The sequence below is a fragment of the Apis florea genome, unplaced genomic scaffold (assembly GCF_048593485.1).
Source record: "Apis florea isolate Af1SG1 unplaced genomic scaffold, ASM4859348v1 contig_3170_pilon, whole genome shotgun sequence".
In the NCBI taxonomy this organism is placed as follows: domain Eukaryota; kingdom Metazoa; phylum Arthropoda; class Insecta; order Hymenoptera; family Apidae; genus Apis; species Apis florea.
Genome location: NW_028256714.1, coordinates 2,866,152 through 2,888,857, shown reverse-complemented (window position 1 = coordinate 2,888,857; position 22,706 = coordinate 2,866,152). Strand labels below are relative to the sequence as shown.

Below are 22,706 nucleotides of genomic sequence, written 5' to 3'. Positions count from 1 at the left end.
TCTGATTTTTAACGAAAATCTCTTTCGTGAACGTAATTGTCGCGAAAATGAAATTGCAAAAATTGTACGCTTGATTGTGTATACGTGAAACGAAGAGAAAGATTCCCGTGATTGATCGTATGTATCGCGTTAACGAGCCTTTTTTTCTCTGCCTTCGAATTCCCCGTTCGATCCTCCTGCCTCCGTGAAACTTTATTTTTAACGTGGGATTGGAAATTCCCCAAGGAAACATTCGCGGGAACTTTCGACTCGATACGACTGCAACTTTAATCCGAGGGACAATTAGAATCGATGCGATGAAATTGGAAGCGCGGAGATCAAATATTCAGAGACAAAGGTTTAAAAAGCTATCGAGAAAGTCACGCGTCGGTGGACGAAGGTAATCCGATTCTCGTTACCGCCTCTGTTATATCGAACCTCGGTGAAATCTCGCCACCCGTGAAATGATAATTAACCCACGACTCGCAATTTTTGTGGAGTGAACGCACGACCGCTCTCTGATTACTTAAAAAAAAAAAAAAAAAAAAATTAGGAGAGAAACTGTTCACACACGAGCTCTCTGTCGTCACTAGGCCCATCTAATTTCTATCGAACCGTTGAAAGAGGATACTCACTTCCGTCGAACACCACTTCGCTGATCATGATCCATCGGGCGGCGAAGTACAAATGTATCTTGAGAAATCGTCCTTCGCGCTCGTGCAACCCTATCGACACGTTTCTCGCGTTCTCCAACACTATATCCGGTATGTAGGAGTAGGACAATGGCTCCTCCTCGTAGGTGGCGCCATCTACGCTGAACCAAACGTCCGCTTTCGAGAATACCTGGGACGCACATAGAGAATTCCGATCGATTACGTCGATGAATGAGAATTCGTTCTCATCTCTCTCTATCTCTTTTTTTTTCTTTTTCGAATAATAACTCGTAATAAATTAAGGTACGTGATTAATTAAAATTAAAACGTGGGCGTGGATAATAATAATGGAATATCGAATTTCTCGGGAAAATTTAAATCGAAATTTCATCGGCACGAATGTAAGCCGAATAATATCGATGCACGAAAGACAATACGTTCGAAACGATAACGATCGGGAAATTAGATAGTTAATTAATTCAGGAACATAATACATTGGGCAATTCGATAAATTTAATCCCGCATTCTCCCTCTCGTTGGACGGCGAACCGCTTCTTCTTGTCACTTCTTCTTTCAATTCTCAGGCTTAGTTGAAATATCATTAACGATTAACGACGAAATTCCGATTAATTCTGGCGCGATGACGCGATGATCCACGTGGAGAAAGAGATGTACAGGGTTTAAAGGGGCGGATGGACCATTTGCTCGGCTCATCGTGCAAGCAATAACCGGTACTTAAGGCTGACTCACTTTTAATGGGGAGGCCTTTCAACCGAATGAAAGGAGATTCGCCCGCCATTGATATTTCAATGCGCGTGTTGCTCTCAACATACCGATTCTCGATTCATCGATCACAATTTGATTTGTATTCGAGAGATAGTATCCTTTATATCGGGGGAAAAAATCGAAATATCTTGGAAATTGTGAAACGGTTAACGGCCGATCATCATGAAAGAAAAGAAAAGATCGTGCTTCGTCGGATGAAGTAGCAAACCTTTCGTCACAGATATAAAGTTTTCTGGTTCTTTCAAACTTGCAAATACGTTCAACGCGACTATTGACATAATTAACATCGATTTTCGTAAATAACTCGTAGCCCCAAAAGCACGGTTGCCTGTTTCAAAGTTTACCCCTTCGATATTAGATCTGAGCGATGGTTTCCAAAACGTATCATCGGAACGGGTTTAACTTTATACGAAATTTTAAACTCGCGACTCTTTCTCCGATATAACATTCGATAATCGATCGGACTTGCCTCTCCTTCGCTATTTTTAATCGTCGAGCACAGATCCCTCTGGAAAATATATGTCTATAACGACGGCTGCCCATTAAAAGTTTTATCTTTTCGCGGGTTGGAGGAGGGCGCGTTAAAAGATTACCCACCTGAACGTCGCGGGAGAAATAATTATTGGTGTAGATGTGGACCGCCTCGAAGATCCAGGTCACCTCGAACTCGAACACGAGCTCCACGTAATCGTCAACGAAGGTGTCGCGCATCCAGGCGACCCATCCCGTCCCTGCCAACGAAAAAGTATCCGTTTCAAGCGGAATTGATTTACCGCGAATCCATTGCAGCGCGAGCCAACTTCGTTACCCTGGATCGAAGTTAAAGCCTGAGCGCCGATTGATCTATTGTTTCTCTCGTTAATTGAATTGATTCCGTTCGAAGTAACTTCCTGTCGATTCTCCCTCTCTCTCTCTCTCTCTCTCTCTCTCTCCCTTTCTCCCTCTCTTTGTTTTGTAAAGCGTCGTAGGTCTGCGTTTACAGGTGCTAAGTACCGATTGACGGCTCTCTCGAGCAGAGAGGAAACTTTAACTATTCCGATTGCGTTGACGTTTGGAGAATGTTTGGAAATTTTGAGATGAGCGAGATGAAAATTGGTATACAGAGGGTTCTGTTTTCTTTTGAATTCGTGCAATAGGGAATAATGATTGAAATCGTTCTTTGCGAATCTTATTCTAGCTTGTACTTGACTTTAATTACTTTTCTCGAAAATGTATATAATACCAGTAGATTCAAGGATGGCAAAGTTTGAACAAATTAAGAAGAGATTATTATAAGAATCCAGTTTCCAAACTTTCAATAACCAAGTTTGATTATTTTCCTCAAAAATGTTAATACCAAAAAATTTAAGGATGAACAAATTTAGATTCTCTACCCTTCCTGTATCTTTCTTTTAACAAATTTCGAGTATTACGCAGATCAGAATCCGGTTTCCAAAGGTTTTTCAGGGGATGAATCAATTTTTCTTTGAAAAAAAGATTTCTCTTATCTAATCGACGAACAATTCGAGTTTGCGTTCATCCCAAATACCACGTCGATTTCTCCATCCAGGGATATCTTCGAGACACGTTCAGTTTCGGCACTTAGCACCCCTTCTCGTGTCCACCCACCGATTACCTCTTCCATCTCCCATGTCCAGCCTGTAATTATCCGCGCCGACCTCTCCATCGATCAGCCGGCCTAGACCATCGGTCAACAAGTTGTCCTGCCTTTTGCCGTCGTAAGAGATGTCGCTCAGCTCGATCGTCGGGGATTCCGGTATGGTGTAGCTCACCACGCCACCTGAAACACAGCGGCCAAGTTTATAGTAGGTGGCGATGCCTCTTCTCCCTCCTTTTTTTTCAACAACAAACTCGAACAAGTTTGCTCTTGGACGAAAGAGGAAAGGAGAAAGGAAGGAGGGAGATTGTTTAGTCGGATGATGATGGAAATTGGTTTTCTTTTTTAATAGCAAGAGAATTCGATTTAATGCCAGATCTCGTGGTATAAATTCTTGCGAGATATTTTTGTGCGATCTAATAAATTAATTAGTGTAAATTAATAATCAAATTGTTATATCATTGGATTAGACTCGACAGCAATGTTGAGTTACAAAAATACAAAATTATTAATGAAAGTTTACAAATGATTTGTACGATTTATAAGTGATTCTTTCATAAGGCTTACAATTTGTAGCTCATAATTTTATCCATTGCTTTAAGCTCCTATAATGAAAATAATATTCTCGAAATAAAATATAACGAAGAATATATATATATATTCTAATAACGTTCAAACGAAAATATTCAACTCGTCGAGTAAAAAAGAATCCAGAAATAAAAATATCGCCTCTTCTCTCTGTGACAATGGATGTCGCACGATCGTCGTTAAATTTTGTTCACCCAAGTTCAGTTTAGTCCAGCTCGACTGTTTCGAGTTGAATTCGAGGGTGATAAATATTTCTTCGTCGAAGGGAGGAGGGAAGGAAAGTTGTGGCCGATCTGTCGGCCGATATGTTGAAGAATAATGGATAGATGTCGGGAGATTCGTTAGACAATGTGAAAAATTCCGCGATGAAAAAGTTTCGGCGAAAAGGATCGGCGGCGAGAAAAATTAATAATGAACGGCTCGGAAAAAAGAACGACTCGCCTAACTGCCCTCAATATTTCACGGTTTCTACGGTTCACGTGGATGCCGTCACGCGACGTGGTCGAGCGTGGTTGGCTCGCGAGGTAAGAAGGGAAATACTAAATTTTAGATTTCGTTTCTGTTCCGGATAGGTGTAAATTGGAATCGTTTCGCGGGTACAGAAAGTAAGTTCAATATTTAAACTGTTGTAAGCGGTTCGTCTAAACTTAGAACGATGCTTTGAAATTTGTGTATAATATATGCTTCTTTGTCCATCTCCAATTTCGATAGAAATTTTAATGGAACGATACGAAGAACGAAGTTCGTGAAAAGGGATATTTCTGAATGATGAATAGGGATTGTTCTGTGTGCATATATATAAATTCATTGATTATATAGAAATAATACACGAAATTTTTAAATGTGGGCAACAATGAATTGTACATTTTTTTTTGTACGATTACACAATGGTAATGATAATCGAGTACAATGCGTATTGTGTACTCGATTAAATGAGACTGAGGGATTGTCTCTGGGAACAATTAGAAAATAGCAGTTCCAAAAAACTGAAAAAAAAAAAAAAAAAAAATGAGAAGGACAAAATGAGAAAGATGTAGAGGAAAGAAGGGTTGTTGGAGTAGAAAGACGTGGAAAGGAGAAAAGGGAGTAGAACAATGAGATAAAAAGGCAGTGGTTTGTAAAGGCCTGATTGTTAAGTCCAAGCAAAGAATAATGAGACATTCTACGTGAAGAATATTAGCTACATAGGAGATACGTATAGCAGACAAGATAACAGAACAGTACAGATGAGTAAATAAGTTTCAAGATTCTTACCGACTATTAGTATGTATCTTTAATTACTTTTTTGTATCTTCAATTTAAAAATGTTAAAAATATTAACATAATTCCACAAGATCAAACATTGTTGATTCGACAACTTTATTCCAAATTCTCGTTTCTTCAAAATTTTGTTCCAAGACTAAAATTTTATATCAAGTTAAAGTTTCGAATGAGATCATTCGATAAAAATAAATAAAGAATCCTCGCTATTAGAATCCAAGGAATTTCTTAGCAGCAACCCGGTGAAAATCCATTAAGGATCCCGCTGCCAACTTCCACGGCGCGTGCATTAAAAGTACATATCCCGTGTTAACACGAGGCCGGTGTACACGCCGCCGTTACCGCGACTTCGCCCTGTAATCCGGCAATCCGCTAATCTAATCTGCGTTGGCAATCCTCGTCCCGGCCGCCGCACAAATTATTACAAAGTTTCATCGAGTGTCGTTAGAGCAATTTCCACGGAAGTTCGACCTCAAAGGCGAAGAGTGCACTCGTAACAAGTTTCCAAATCAATCCTCCCCACCATCTTGAACTTCAACCCGGGTCATTTTCAAAAGCCACTTTTCCCGAGTAACGAGACATTGATTATACGCGCCTTCTATATCTCCTCAACAGTTCGGATACTTTTGCCTGGTCAATGGCCATTAATATTAAGGAAACTCGTGAAAATTTATTTAACTCGTTGGGGGAGGAGCGAGGGTGTGTATTCGAAAGGGAAACTTCACAAACTCCATTGTTTGGCCATTTCGTTGTTCGCTCTTCTTCTTCTCGCGAGATATCGCGATAAGATCTTCTAACTCGTGAGATTTTCCGTTCGAAGAGATTGTTGATTTGTTTTAAACTTTTCAGCAGAGATAAAGCGTGTGATATTGAGAGGGAAGGGAATGATCAAGGGCAACGTCGAAAGCTAGGGACAATATTCAAAACGGAGCAATTTCGAGAGAAGTTACTAGCCTAGTGTGATATTACGAAGCGGGTTATAATTTAAGTAGCCTAATAACCAATATGTAAGAAACGTTATAACCCTGAAATTTAAACATATTTCAAATAATGATAACGATCATTAATGGGATCGTTTATTAATTACAAGTGAGACCAACCATTCCTCCTCCATACAGGGGATAAGCAATTCATGTTGTAATTCAAACTAACTAGTAACTAACCTACAAATATTACAATCAGAAAAATCTTTATTCCCTCGAACCGTCCAAAATCGCATATACGAAGGCCGACTATCGCTCAATTTCATCTACCAAACCACCGTTATTAATTTAGAAATATAGACAAAAACGGGGGGCTTGGGATATCGTTTGGAACACGCGTACGTAAAAGAAAAGGAAAAAAAAAAAGTCGCATTTTATATCCTCCCCAAAACACTAGCCTCGACGCCGCCGTTAAGATCTTGAGAGTATTTTAAGGGTATTAGAGGGGGAAAAGTGGGAAAAATATATGAAGGGAGGGGGAGGAGAGGGTTGAAGAATATTAATAAGAGAGGTGTGCAACTCGTTCTTCGAACTCGATTTCGAGAGCGATCTTTCGTGTTCGCGGTCGTAGGCCGTCGCAACGTTGTTTTTTTAACCAGATGTCGTGCACGGCCACCATAAATCCGCCATTCCCGCCCACCAAGCCCCGATCTCACACGCTCTGAACGCTTCTTATAGCGTGAAACCTCTCGTGTCGCCTATCCCCCTCCCTCACTATCGTTTTCCTTCCTCTTTTCTTACGCCCTCTCCTCCCTTTCCATTCTCTCAGCTCTTCGACATTAGCGACCCAGAAAAATCATTTATGCAAATGACCGGCCATTATACCGATATTGATATACCGCGGTGTTGTTGCCGCGCCACCTCACGTTTCCTCGCGCGAAATCTGTTATATCTGTCTTTTATTACGCGACCCTCGTTTCTCTCTCTTTCCTTTTCCCTCTAGGATTTTTATTTTCTTCGCAGCATTCCGAGTAACTAGTTCTACCGCATCTATTGCTCGTGGAAAGAAGTATATGTTCTTTGAAAGATACGTAGATTTTTAACAGAACCGATGCATTCGTGGAAATAGGCATCACTTCATCAAGTGAAGTATAAAATGGCGTGCCGCAAACATATATTTTTATTCGATCACTTAGTGTAATGAATATGATTATACTGTGTAGATCTCTCAAACGAACGTCTTCTTCCGTGAATTCATCATTCTTACAACATGTGTTGTGAAATTCATAGAACGAACGGAAAGAAAAGAGAAGAAGATAAACGCGAGTTTATTTTCTGAAAATCTTTTAGAATCTTCGAGGGGTTCTAACTCGAATCTTTCCCCAATCCCCTGCGAATCCTTCGACAATTTCGCATCGCCATTTAAATTTTTAATATTGCCGGGGAATGGTGGAGAGCAGGTCGAATCTTTTGGACGCCTTAACGATCTAAACCGAAAGCTAGACGAAACCTCTAGAGTTTACGGTTCGACGTGTTCTCCGATATCCCCTAAAACTCTTGGAACCTCGTGAAACCATCGACATCCGATGTCCTCTCAGACTACTTCTGAGATTCCCGACACTCTCGGGAATCTGAACCGTATCTAACTAGACCTAAACTCTTCGATATCTCTCCCTCGAACTTTATTAATCAGACGAAACGCTAATAGATCAAATATTTCTTCTTCCTTTTTTTTTTTTTTTTTTTTGGACAAGATACGAAATTACGAAGCGTAATTTTCAAGCGTCGTAGCGTATTAGATGTTTCATCAGAGATTGTATAATATAAGAGGCATCTGATCATATTGTTCTTTCCCAAAATGATCCAACTGTTATTTACTGATATTTACTTTTACACGATTATGAAAATTTTTATTATTTTTCTAAAAAATAATATCCTTTTAAGCAATATTCAGATAAATCGAATCATTCTTTCGTAAATATACCTGTCAAGAGAATTAAACACCTCAAGCTTGAATCTCCGTGTAAAATATTCCATTTCATATCTCGAAAGAGTTTTCACAGTAACACTGTGCGAGGTCGAAGTAGCAAAAACCAGGCACGTGTCTGAAAGCACGATCTCTTTAAGGATTTTTGCGACGTGGAAGCAAAAAAATATCGGCAAAAGCAAACGCGAAGGCACGCGACTATTATTTTTTAACTTATCAGCGATCGAGGTTCACGTCGTCGTCGTCGTGTGAAATCCGTTGCAAAAAAAAAAAAAAACTTCCGAATTCCCCTCCCCTCCCTTTTTCGTTCATTAAACATGTTTCTCGGCCACGTTGGAACGATTTTGCCACGGATATTATAATAACGAAAACAATTAACAATCACACGTTTCGGGCGCGTAAAAGTTTCCCTCTGTTAACAGCCGGAGGCGGTTTGAATTAAATTAAATTATGATTAAAAACAAACTCACACTCACACACATGCACATATTCGCGCAAGGACAACGATGTACGTGCGAACAAGGAAAGGTAAAAAAGAAAGAGAGAGAGAGAGAGAGAAAGAAAGGAGGATGAAAAGGGAAGGAAGGGAAATATAAAAGAGCGAAACGTTATGAGACTCCACTTCGTTTGACTTTTTTACTTCGGTAAATTAGAAAACACGGTTAGAAATTTCATTTTATGCACGCGAGTGTCACGGTATAGGGAGGGGGAAAGGGAGGATCCCTTTACGCGGTTACAGCTTTCCGCGACGAGGCGAATTATGCGAAATGAAACGTGAAATATGGAAAACGAGTCTTTATATATAAGCGCGCCGATTGTTTTCTCTTTGTTTTGATTGATATATGTATAAAGGTATGCGTTAAAGCTTTGAAAATAATACTGACCCGGTTCCAGAAGTGTCTCTTCTTTTTTTATACGTATAAAAATAAAAAGGGAAAAAAAAAAAATGTTCGAGCCGAAAGGGTAAAGAATATCATCGGTGAATCGCCAAGAGGAAGAGGCGCACCGGTTAATTTTGTGCTCGGCTGTGTAATGGCTGTGTAAGGTCACAGGATTCCACCTCTTTTTTTCGATATTTTAATTTTCTCTTTTTACTTTTTCTTTCTTTCTTTCTTTCTTTTTTTTTTTTCTTTTACCGGTACTTCTTGTATTCTAATAGTAGCTTTAATTAGTATTCATATTCTCTTTTCTCCACTCCATCCTTCCTTTTCCTCTCCCCCTCTCGAGTCGAGGCTTTATTTTAAATGCACCACCCTTCTGGAACAGTATATTTAATCTCGATAAATATGTCGGCCATAAATATTAATACCGGGTTTACAAAAAATATGGGTCAATTGATTCGTTCGAGAGAGAGAGAGAGAGAGAGATTCGTTTCTATTTGAAAAAAAAAATAAATAAAAAAAAATAAAAAAAAGGTTTAAAAACTAGTTCACTATTCTACGTTCTTTCACGTTCCGTTCGTTACACGCGATAATTCCATCCCCTGTTCTCGTGCACGATGCTCGATATGAAATATTAATTTCGAATTTGCCGCGCTCGTTGCACAACGTTTGCGTATTTATATCGCGTCCCTGCGGAGATTTTTTTTTTTTTTTTTTTTTTTAAAAAAAAGCGTCGATTCGATTGATTTCGCGAGTTATTGATTAGTAACTTTTAGCATGGAAAATTGAATTTGAAAATTCGAAGAGGCAAGAATTAGAAAAAAAGAAAAGGATGTATATTTTCGTCGCAAAGATGAAACAGGTATTTACTTTCCTTTTGCAACGTATATTTTCTTAATCCCTTCAAAGATTCTTTCTCTTTAACGATTAATAATAAAATAAATATCGATTCAACGTGAAATGGAATTAATCCTCTCCTACAAAATTCGATTCGTTCGAAAGACACGAATATCGAATTCTTTTTTTCTATTCCTAATGAAGCGGATATTTCGTTTAATCCACATCTCATTACAATGTTTTACACATTCGTCGAGGAGAACTTATCGATCACTTTACGCACGGGTCAAATTACGGATTCATTTTTCATTTCTGAAGAAGAATTCTTCTACTGTCGGGAAGATGATGTATCTTTCGTTTAGTTTTCTCGTGCAAGGACGTATATACATCACATATATACAAGGAAATAAACGTCCCCGTTTTAAGGTCGGTTTCCATCCCCGTTTATACCGCGAATCGAACGAAACGAAGCAGTTCCACCCTGGAATTCTGTCTTCCTTTCTTCCATGAAAAGAATTAGATGATATCGTTGTGACGTTCGCGGAAACCGCGGTGTCGCGCGAACTCGAAAGTTCCTCGAGTTGCCGCGTGTTGGCGTGACCGAGAAATCACAATGTTTCACGTTTACAATCACAGGGATGTTCGGACGAGAACGCTACTCGCGAGAGAATTAGATTAGAGATAGCATTTAGATTTTACGAAAAATTGTTTCAATTGTAAAAATGAATGATCGAGTGCGTTCTAAACGAAAAACGATATTTAAAATTATTATCCGTGATTTTATGCATGACGTTCCATCTATAGGGAATGATAGACGTAACGTATCTCTTCGTGGCAAACAATTTCTTATTTCAAACAAATTTTATTTCGTAACTTCATTTTCCCGCTCTCGATACATTCTCGCGTTTATTTCATACCAAACAAACTTTCGACTCAGAAGAGTTTCTTCTAATTTCAATATCCCGTTTTATCTCACCGTAGTGTCTCACTTTGAACAATGTTACTCCACAGTTGGAAGAACTCGGTCGTTTTCTCTATTATTAGACTCGTTTAAGCGGGATCGAAAACAAATGTATATATATATATATATAGAGGGGGTGGAGCAGCTCGATGAGCTTGCTCGTATAACGCAGTTACGAGCGTTAATAGGGCTCCGCAGTTGGAGTCCAACGACGGATTCCATTCGCTTCCATCTCGGCAACGGCTCGTCAAATTGAATGAAATCGCAATTTGGAAATTAATCGCCGGCTGTTCGGACGTTTCCAGTAGAATTGCAAATTTACACCGGCTTCACGATTCTTCTCCGTTCTTCCCGGTTGGGGAACCAACCCCTCCTCGCAATCTCGCGGCTGGAATTAGGTCGAAATCTGAATCTTTGATATTTATGGTCCCGCGACTTGGGAGAATGGGAATCTTGGCGCGATTTGTAGCGGCAAGGCTTTCTCATTCGTATATCTTAAGTTAAGAATCTTTCCCTTCTTTGAATATCGGAAACTCGATTTCGCGGGGCTATGTAAATTTCAAAAATTCGTATATTTATACGCGAAACATTTAAAATTTTAATATTCGAGAGACTTGAATGGAGTTTAAATCAAGCTCGAGAAATCAAAATTTCGATTAATTGAATATTCAAATTTTGAGTATTTATGATCCAAAATCTGAGAATAAAAATTCGAGCCTCCGTTCACATTCAACAATCGAAAACTCGAATTTCGAGCTTCTCCTTCTTCTTCTCGATAGATCGACATATTTCACTCACCCGTGTCCTTGCACCCCCTCAGCTCGATCCGAAGGCAAACGGTGCGCCTGTGCTCGGAGTGCGGCAAGATTCGAATCTGGGTGGCGAAGATCGCCGGCACCAATCGATGCGACACCACCGTCGACGTATCGGTATTCCCAGCCAGCACCTGCAAACAACCGTGACTCGAGATCCATTTTTCGCCCTCCCTCCCCCCTCCGATTAAACGTTGTTTAACCAACGTTCAACCGTGTTAATTAATGAATCGAAACGATCCATCGATGCTGCACAATGCTCAGCGGCCTATTTCTTTCGATGAACAAAGAAACCGTTTTTCTAAGTAAATTTCTAAGTAAATATTCGAATGATACAATTAACCGATTTAATAGATTACGACATTTGCGACAGGATTAATTCGGTTAATCCGTTGTTTCGCGAAAACAATTTTGCATCTGTATAATAACGGAGACGTAGAGGGCGTTGAACGCGGTTGATTCGCGAGCGGAAACCTAATGGTGATGCAGAGTGTATTGTAGGGTGTGTATATACCACGAACGGTCAAATCGACGTCAATATTAATCAACTTACCCGGGGAATCTCAGCGGTGGAGACCGGCGTACGTCGTTTAAACATAGATCATGATTGCATCTGCTCGAAGGTAATGTTACGGTTAATGCACCTACATCGGGGGATCGCGTAAATTATCATTTGAATAAACCTAAACATCTGCGGTTTCTGCATTACCGGTCGCATAAGCGGCGTTCGCCCGACTATTGGGTTACGATTATTCATTTTTCGAGTAATGAAAGTTTGAACATTTTGAAAAGTAATTCGAACGTTGCGCGTTTAAACGAAGAGAGATATTTTTCGACGGAAAGAAAAGAAAATTGACGCACGCGGTTGGATACGGGGAGCTTCGTATCGCTGTTTCAACGTTTTGAAACATTGATTTTATGTAAATTTGACATTTCACGGATTTTCAAATGGGGGTCCCGCTGTAAATGTAAATTTTATGGCGAAAAAATAAGCATGCGTCCGGATATTTTTGAGTCGAGGAAAATTGGTGACGTGTAATATCGTTAACATTTGTTGAATGTTACATGCTTCGTTAATGGCTGGCCATGTCGGAATTAATTAATATATTTAAATTCATTAAATAATGACACGTTTCGTTATATTGTCAATATTTCAACAGCGAGGTATAACGCGATCAAACAATTCTTAATTTTTAAAATACACGCTGTAAAATCGTTACAAGTAATATTTTTCTAATCTATTTCACGCTTTAGAATCGATTGTTAAAATTCTATCAAAATCAAAAAACTTTATGCCGCTATAATTTCAAAGATAGCCATTTTCGATCGGAAGCGGCAGACTTTTCCCTTCGAAACGCTTTTCGATTCATCCCGATACGAATTTCGGTTGATATGGTCGTGTAAAGAAGAGGGTGGTAATTTTTAATCGTTTAATATCTTCGTTCTTGTGTTTTGGTCGAATCTCTCCGCGCAGCACCTCGTCCCTCACTGATCTATATCAAACCCAAGCGAAAAAAGATAAAGTACGCTGGAAGAAGAAGTAGTATTTTTCCAAAGAAAAAAATGTAGGTCAGTGGATCGTGTCAAATTCTATGGAAACTTTGAACGCTTGTATCTCGGCAACCGATCGAGATATCCGGATGAATCAAAAAGCGATTTCAATCGTACGATTTCCTCCTATTTCTCGACCGCGTTTCCATGATAAAAATATCTCCTTGTGTTTCTTATAGAACTCAGAGAACTTTCATTTGTCTCTTTTCGCGAATGTCCTGATATAAAATATGATCGAAAATTAAACTATTCTCTCCGATTTTCCAAATAAATTTCAAAATTTTATACGACGGATTATCTGAAACAATATTTACATTTCTCTGGTCCTTGCTTGTCCATTTTATTTACGTGTCCTACAAAAGAGTGGAATTGAGAATTAGAATAGACGATACTACAATTCTTCTTATATTCCCCTTTCTTTTCTATCCCTATCTGTAAAGGCTAGACAAAGAAGAATAATTAGAATTCCGCCCGGAATAACGTGACTCGGCTCGTGCACACCAATTTCTATTTCCCTGGTAGAAGTGTCCGTCGGGTAGGATCGCGAAACGAGCCGCTTCACACGCTAGCGGCCGATAAATTATCGTTCGTTACAGACACGGCCGCCTATCGCGACCGAGATTGCTTAATTGGACGATTCCCGTGGAACGGCTCTTAATTATTCGACGATCAACCAAATGAACCGGCTTTATTTCGGATTTATTCGTCGATTTGAACGTGGAAAGTCTATTATTTTTTCTTTTTTTTTTTTTTTTTGAATTCGACCGAGTTGAACAATTGATAACGCAGTAATAAAATAGCAGGTAATCGAGATTGCTCGTCATATCCGGTAATGGTGATAAAATAAAAGAGTAACGATTCTCGTAATTCATTCTTCTCCCCAGAGAAGAATAGAGAGATGTTATAAAAATCCTTTCTTACTAAATTTAAATCCTCGTTTCGATAAAATATTCGTTGATACGTGTAATTATATCGCATTATACTCTGTCGAAACTTTGTGAAATCGGAACGAAAAATTCTTCCCTTTCTTAATAATGTTTCATCGTTCATCCAAAAATTTTCCAAAATTCTTCGTTAATAACTAAGAAGGGATGGAGCGTGTACACGTGTACTTATCTTCTTGGGTAGCGTCTCACTTTCCTCTTTCCAAACCGGTTCAATCTTTTCTATCGGTTAAAGGCTCTCGCGTATCCCGTGACTCGAATCGCCCTCGAATCGTCGACACCGGTGGAATCACAATAAGGCAGGGATCGAAGCTTTCCTCGTCCAACCGAGAAACTTCTTCCTCCATCAAAGAATAAATCACGGACTCGCCCTTTTGCCCGACTCCGCTCCTCTAACGACCGATTGTTTGACGATGGAATTTTCACGAGGAAATCAATGTCCAAGGCTTTCCAAGGCTTTATCCCTCCTTAATGACAATTTGTACCGAATCACGTCATCCCCTCCTTCGAATTCTAATAGAACATTACTCCGAAATTACCCCATATACCATTTTTTCCACGCTTCGTGTAAGCAATTCCTCGAATCTTCACCGACGAGGAATCCCGCTGTCACGCCATTACCATTACTTCGAAACGGATTTTCTTACAGGCAAATTTCTGAAATTAGATCTATCATCGAATTTACAAGCCTTTTCTCTCGTTAATGAATGGAAGAAAGGAAAATAAAGAGAGATATGAAGATGATTATTTGGCCAAAGCGTTTCTTGCTTCTCACGTTAAATATAGTATAAAAAATATTTTTAATCAAAGGAATTTTCACATCGATTCGAAATATTAATAACAATTTTAGGAAAGAAATCTTCTCAGAAATTTCTAATCTCATTCCCAATTCTTAGATTCTACGATATTACAGAGTTTCGCTTATTACTTTACTCTACCAAATCTTTAATAAAAAAAGAAAGAGAAATCTTCTAAAGGGATTCTAGCCCAATTTATTTCCTTCTCCAGATAAAATTACGAAAACGCATTGATTCCAATAAAATGTCAAATCACCTCGACCATAAATCTTATTCAAATCATCGAACAACTTACGATGCCAAAATGTTCAACAGCTAACGAATAAACGTTATTCCAAGCATTTTACATATCAATACTTAAAATACCTACTGAATTTTTAACTTTCTCACTTTCGATTAATAGAAGTCGAAATCGAGAAGATCATCTCGACCGGCTCGACTCACCTTCACTTTATCTTAAGATGACCACGTACCTCCTTGTTATCCCACCGCTTGTATCGCCGCCACTCGGCGAACCCGGGACGCCGATACTCGAGGGTATACTCCTCCACGTATTCCTGCCCACGGCCGTGATCGTAACGGCCCTGGCTCTGCACACCGGTGATCACGTGGGGGCCGGGAAGATCCACTTGCAGCCACTCGCGAATTCCTCTTTCTATTTGGCTCTTGGGGCACCACGCACCGCCCGCCGTCTCCTTGCGCAGCCTGTTCTCGTTTCAGAATTTGTTAGCGTTCACCCCGTTTTGATGAATTTTAATGAGAGGGAGGAGGAGGAGAGCTTCAAGGTCGGTGGACAACCAATCTCAATAAAGCGTACTTCAAGAGGAGGAGAGGATTCGTCGTATATGAATATTAATATCCGTCTCGCCACGCGTTTTATTCGATCCGCTTTTTTCTTTCTCGTGGAGATTTATTTATTTCTTTCGATTTTTTTTCTCTCTTGCGAAATTGTTCGCGAACGAGGGGAATTTTTGATTTTCGATTTTTCTTTTTACGGTAAATGTGTCACGATATATATCGGCGAATCACGTTCCATTCGTTTTTATTTATCAATTTGCGAGCGCAAATATTTGTATTTTACTCGTTTATCTTGTTTTTGTAATAATCGGTTAAACGAATTATACTTTTATTTGAATTAAAAAGAATTAATTCAAAGTATTATGTGTATACATATATATAAAAACGATAATTCGTGGATTATTAATTTTAAAATCGAAGAATCGAATTCAAAGGTTATTTCGAAAAATTCATTTAAAATTACATGGTTACCAAAAAAAAAAAAAAAAAAAAACAGAATTTTTCAACGACGTATCACGGATCATACATCGCCCGGCTCCCCCTCCAAAATGTATCAAACGCAGAGCCGAAATATATCCGTCGAAAAAGGGAATAAAAGGGAGAAGGGCAAAAAAAAAAAAAAAGAAAAAAAAAAGGAAAACAAGAATTGGTAAATTTAAAATTTTCGATCGCTCGTCGTCGATATTACGAATTGAAATTTGACACACATAGCGGCGCGCGTTGGTTCGAAAGGAGAGGCGGGGAGGGGAGGGGTGGTTAGGGGATGTGAAAATCAATTTTCATTCTCTCGTTGAAAATTTGTCCTCGTTTTCGAGCTGTCCGCCCGTGCACGGGTCCCGAAATTGCGCAATAATAATCGTAGCGAAAATGTAGCCACGCTCGAAATCTACGCTACGCGCCTCGATTCACGGATCGTTACGCCATCTCTTTTCGCCTTTCCATCGGGTTACAATTACCACCCGGTGATTTTTCATTCGAATCGGACGGACATAATTAATTGATATTATATTTCCGCTCTCACGGCGAAATGGACAGATGAAATGGTAAATAACGGGGAGGGGGGGAGGAAGAGAGAAAGGGTTCTCCATGGTTTTAAGTGGTCGATGGTCTGAAGTTGCACAACGGAGTCGATTAATTAAATTTCCATTATGACGTTCTCGTGTCGACGGGTGTTTGTCGATGCGGACGAATACAGACAATTGGAGGTGGAAAGAAATGTTAGTGTAACAGATTAGGAGTCCATCTTTGGGGAACGATATTCATTTCCCCTTTTGGAGGGGAAATTACCATGTTTTTCTTAAATTTTGACGATATCGATTATCTATCGCATGATTTTCAGAACGATATTTTTTGAGGAGCGAATGCGATGTTTTCGAAAAGTGTTGGTTAATCAAATTTGGTCCGTCAAATTTTTTTTTTTTTTTTTTGGACGTGCGGAGAATTTCACTTTGAAATTTGATTATTTCCATTTTCTCAATATTTCATTTGTTGAATTATCGTGTATGCGTGTAAAAGCGCTAATAGTTTTCCATTTTATACCCTTGTGTATTATAACACGAATTGTATCGAGCAACGAAAAAGGAATAATAAAAGGTGTTCAATGTAAGTATCAACAATTTCATTAAAAAAACGTCTGTAATTTAAATATTAATTCCGAAGAACTGCCAAATCAATCGAGGTAATAAATTTTTTCTTTCTCCTGAAAATGTAAAAAATATATATCCATTTACGTAATCCTCTTTAACACGTAAAATATTTTAAATTGTTTAATCGAATATCTGAAAAAAACTTCTATCCAAATTCTACCATTTTACATTTGGCGAACAAATATATACATTTCTCAAAATCAAAAAATTGTTAAATTAATAATCGTGACTGGAATCGGGGACGAAGTTAATGTTTCACCGTCTCTTTAACCCCCTCCACCCCTGTCCAGGCGCGGTTATAGTCCTCCGGCCATTACAGCATCGTTCGAACAAAGAAGAACAATTCACGGGGCCATTCGCCGGTTTCAAGAACTTCTTCGGTTCCGTGGAAGTGTACTTAAACAGCGAATCAGGGATTCCGGTTCTTTTCCACCCTCTCTCTCTATCTCCCTCCCTCCCTCTCCCAGTTTCGAACGATTCAACTCGTCCCAACGCTCGCCACGTTTGCTCTAAATCGAGCCAATGAAACTTCGCGAAACTTTTACCACCTATCCTGCCCAACTCGTGCTTCCCTACCTAATAACGAAGTTAACTTGCCGGCTGATCAGAGGATCCGTCCCTCTAGTTTCTTTTTTTTTCGTTAAGATACAATCGGCCATCCTTCCAAGCAGCCTTATCCATTAAAATCCTCTATTAAAACGTTTACAAACGCGGCAGTTCGTGGGGAGGAGGGGGATAGGATAAGTCGTGGGGGAACGAGGTTTGGATAAATAGAAACGTGGCTCGTGTTTGATCGCGTGGTCGAGTGGAAACTGGAGTAGATAGATGAACAGGAGGAACAGGGCTCTAAATGTGGGATGGTCTGTAATTCGTGGTATAAATGGAGCTAGGGAGATCCTGTGGGCCAAAGACGATGCTCGAAAGCTGAGAAAATCGAATTTCAGAAACCTGTACCTAATTTCTGATCAGGTACCAGGATGTATTTATTATAAATATAAATATAAATACATATTGTAAATTACTCGGTATTTATTTCGAATGAATATCGTTTTAAATTAAAGGTGAGAAAAAGATTTTGGACGAGATATCATTTAATTGTAAAATAGGAGGGAAAAGAGTAGTGATTTTTAATCTGCATTTTCTTTTGTGGAATACGAATGATGATAAAATAGAGCATACGTATTTGATAATTTGAAATTTCAAATATTTAAAATTGATCGATTTAATTTTACAGTAATTATTGCACGTCTTTAATCTCTTATACTTTTATAAATCTGAAAAATCTAATACACTTTGTGGAAGCGGAGGGGTCAAAGTGGTTGAAGTTATATTAAGGTATTAATTTCCCTCGAAGTTTTTAGTTTCGCTCACCCTGAAACTTCTCAGGCCCGTGAGAAATTTCAGTGAAGTTTCACGAAGTATTCATTATGGTGAAATGTTAGGTGTATCCCTTATGGATGGTAACGCCAAGTGTTCCGGCTGTCTGAACGGTGCTCATTTATAAGGCGTTTCCAGTGTCTGACCACGGCAGACTACCACCACTGAATACCGTTACCAACCAGGAACACGTAGAAAAGCTCGATTCCATTTTCGTTAAACGAAGAATAGGAACATTTTTCCTGATAATAATTGAACATAAATAACATTCTTTAATCCTTAAAGATTAATAATCAGATATTTTTTACCAAGAATCTTTATAAGACTATCGTTAATTTGTTTCATCAAAGAGACGAAGAGGTGCATTAATTTCAAGAAATTTGGAGAATCGAAGCTTCAAAATCACATATCAAATATTATTTCAAACATTTATATTTGTTCCATAATGATTTGAATAAATCCCATCTGGCCAGATTAATTTCACACAAACCTCGAACTTTCAATTCCAATTTTTCTCTGAAAAAAATCTACGACCTCATCTGGAACAAGATGTCCGTGTCCGATCGAATATCTCCTCCGCGTCTTTCCAATAACAACGCAATTATCGAAAGATAATATTTCTCCAACCCTCTTCCTGCTCCTCAATTTTCGTGAATGCGAAAAAGTGTGCCCCACTCTCCCCCCTCTGATTAATCTCAGACTTTGAACGCGCGATTAAAAATAAAATTGTCAAACGGAAACGGCGAAACAATGGAAATGTTGAATTAGCGCGAGAAATGGTGGGAGAAGAGAGAGAGAGAGAGAGAGAGAGAGAGCGAGAGAGACGAGAAGGAGGAGAAGGGTGTATGCACGCGTCGGTGGCGGACGTTAATGCGGAAAGCGTGTCTTTTGCCGGGGGACAGGTTTGATCTGAACCTCCCTTTTTTAGAAGGCGAGTTGAAAAGGCAGCCGTGGCGAGCATTTAACGTGGAGAAGGGTAACGTGGATCGTCGTGAAAGTAATGCGCTCACCGGCCATTTCGTGGGCCGACGTTCGTCACGTAGGACGAGGAGGCCGTAATGGCCGAATCCGGTATGTCGCCGGACTCCATCCCCAACGATTGATTGCACGTCCCTGAAACACACGGGTTTAATTGTGTTATTCAACCGGTATCAAGTCTTACAGTAAATAAGAGAGGGAATAAGAGATAAGGGTGATTAATATGATATTTGCGTGGGCAAGTTTTGCAGTTATCGAGTACGGCAGGTATTTATTGATTCTTACGAGAAATGGAATGGAGAAGCGAATATATTGGATATTCTGTGAAGAATTCGAGATCGAGGAATGAATGTTGGATAATTGCCAAGATCGGGGCAGTTATAGAAGTACATTCTTACGTTGAAGATAGTAGATGGGAGTGAAAAGGTATGGAGTAAAATGGAGAAGTGAATTTTGCATAAATGAGAAAAATTTGGCATCAAAGGTTATCGAATAGAGGTACGGATTCTTATTAGGTATACTAAATAAATAGATTACTTAAATAGATATATTCTTTAAACGTTCTTAGAATTATTTTAAATTTGCATTTGTATTAATGCATATATTCTAGGGTGATAAATAGAGATAGTGATTGAAATGTTGGATAATACTGGACGATTTGTTTTACAATTATCGTTATTTTTTCATTAAATATACGCAATTATATAATTGCACCTGTTCCATTCCTTTTTACACAATGGATATCTTGGTAAAAGAGAAAAAGAAGATAAGAAAAAATTTGAATATTTAATAAACTTGAAACGTATGTTCGAGTTTCGTAACATTTTCTACCAATTAAGCAATTTTCAATGAAATGCATTAAAAAAATTATAAAACGCGTGAATAAATATAATCATCGTAACGTTTCACTTTTATCAAAGCAATTTGTATTATCTGTAAAAAGATTATCTCGCGATACAATCATAATCCAATTACTTTATTTCAACAAGGCTCACTCGATAAATAAGTAAATTTCAATTCTATTAAATTTCAATAAACGTGTCGATGCTCGACGAACGAAACACGTTCGTAATTTCAAATTTTCCTTTTCGGTATACTTTGGAAGATAGCGAGGGCGCTGCAATCGTTTCTCGCAAACTTTTGCCACGGCAAAATGGCGACCGATTGTTCACGTGGATCTTGGTATATCCAATCGCTGCAAACTTATTAGTCCATCAGAAACGCCTGAATCGCGTTTCAATTTGCTTCAGATCCGAGTTTACTGCCGTTCGAGTGTAATCTTTCCATTAAAGTTTTCGCTGAACGATAAAAGTACCGGGCCCAAGATCGACGCGAGACGGCCGAGATTCAACGGCGAGAGATTAATCGGCGCGAATAAATTTACATTATCGAGATGAGGAGGATCGACGTGGATTCTTTTGTCGAGGATGCATTTTCAATCGCGGGCGAATTAAACGTTCTAAGAATAGGCGCCATTTCCAACGAGTGTCGAGCTTTTCTTTTTTTGAGATTTTTCGTAAATTTTAGAACGCACAAAGGAGAAGGGTAAGAAAATACTGAAAATTTAAAAAATTATTATCGAAAGATTGTCGTACGAGACGAAAAAGGATGATTCCTTGTGTAAAATTATCATTTTTGTCAAAAATGTGGAATGACAATTTTTGATACGTGGTTTCGTTTTCGAGAAAACTGATTTTATGAAATTTTGAACGCGTGTATTTAGAAATAGAATCGAAGTCGAACGAAGTTAATTGGATATGGTAAAAGGAGAATTCAGGACGTTGTTAATGTGATATTGTTTTAAAAATAAGAATAGCTATAAAGGGATACATTCAATAAAAGATTCTATCTCTGAATGTACGCGAACAAAATTTTGTATCGAAATATATTGTCATTCTATTTTCTTTTGCACGAAGATTCATCTACTATTTTTGTTACATGTTTGTTGTATGGAATTCAAATTGCGGAGTTTTCTGAAAAAAAGGGGTCTATATAAGATAAAATTTAATTACGTTGGAAGTTTTAAAAAACAAGTGATGCGAGAATAATTATGATAAAAATATTCTGTATATTAAATACGATGTTTTTCCAGAAAGTATATCAATTGTATTGTAGAATAAAAACATCAAAAATTGTTATTAATTTAATAACTTTAATTTAATGTTCGATTCAATTGAATTGATGGAACATTCAATTTTGCAATTTTAAATATTGAAGAATAAAAACATTAATAAAAAAAAAAATGTTTCCAACGAGATTCGTCCAATTTTGCAATTTCATATATTGCAAAATAAAAAAAAAAACATTAACATTATTTAATATATGTATATCTTTTTTAATATTCGATGTTACACGTTTTCTTTTGTTCTCGCTTCGCAATTATATGCTGTTGTTTTAAAAGATAATCGATAATGTGAAAATAATTAAACGAATGATATTAATATCTATATTTAACAAATATTATTATTATTATTTAATATAAACTCTATACGCTTGGAGAATATTAAGATTTGTATAATTAATTAATAAAAATGTAAAATCCAATATCGATGTTACTATCTTGAGATTAATATTTTCATGAAAGCTTAATTTCATTCGATTCTAATGGAATTTCAAATTTCGTAGAATTCACATATTTTATTTTATTATCAAACTTTTTGTTCCAACAAGTGAGTGTTCATTCACAAAACATCTCTGTTTATTAAACAACAGGTTTTCTGAAATCGTGTACAATAGATTGATCTCATAGACGATTTTTATTGGCTTCAGCAACCGTACGATCGACAGCACGCTTCCACTCGATTAAACCTTTCCTCTTTTCCCTTTCATCAACCCTCCTGCGGAAATCCTTTCGAGTAAGTTATCCCAGCCACCGTACTTCCTTTTTGTCGAAATAAAACAAATGATCCTTCCAATAAACATCCCTTAAGGAAAAACATAAACGAAAATTTCTTCTTATCGAATATCTTTCTCGAAATTGAAAGAGAAGAAAGATCTTTCAGAAAAGAACTCGGCGAAAAATTTTTATTCGGTTACAATCTGTCATAAAATACGTACATCTATGCAAGGAAATTTATTTTTCCACGAGAAACCAACTTTCATTTCTTCCTTTATTCTTATTATTTGGAACATTCGATAGTTCAAAAATTTTGTGTTACAATGTTCTACTTGAAGGGACGAAAATAATACGAAGAAAGATATTGTGGAAGGATTCCCCTTCCAAAGTGATATATTTCATTAATAAATAATAAATTTCTGCATATACAATCCGCCATTAAATTTACAATTATTTCATACAAAACAAAATTATCGTTATTTGTATACAGATATAAAAAAAAAAAACTGGCCGTA

The 22,706-nt window shown here is 38.0% G+C and overlaps 1 protein-coding gene across 2 annotated transcripts in view; it reads right to left on the bottom strand.

The window, feature by feature from the left end:
* LOC100871767 (discoidin domain-containing receptor 2) overlaps positions 1–22,706 on the bottom strand; it is a 137,052-nt gene that overhangs the window by 13,592 nt on the left and 100,754 nt on the right. For both annotated transcript variants that reach the window (XM_003692922.4, XM_031915940.2), the window contains exons 3-8: positions 19,388–19,490; positions 15,030–15,261; positions 11,251–11,398; positions 3,034–3,198; positions 2,016–2,149; positions 615–822 (exon numbers count right to left, since the gene is read on the bottom strand). In XM_003692922.4, coding sequence (XP_003692970.1) covers positions 615–822; positions 2,016–2,149; positions 3,034–3,198; positions 11,251–11,398; positions 15,030–15,261; positions 19,388–19,490 — 990 coding nt within the window. The remainder of the gene's footprint in view (positions 1–614; positions 823–2,015; positions 2,150–3,033; positions 3,199–11,250; positions 11,399–15,029; positions 15,262–19,387; positions 19,491–22,706) is intronic.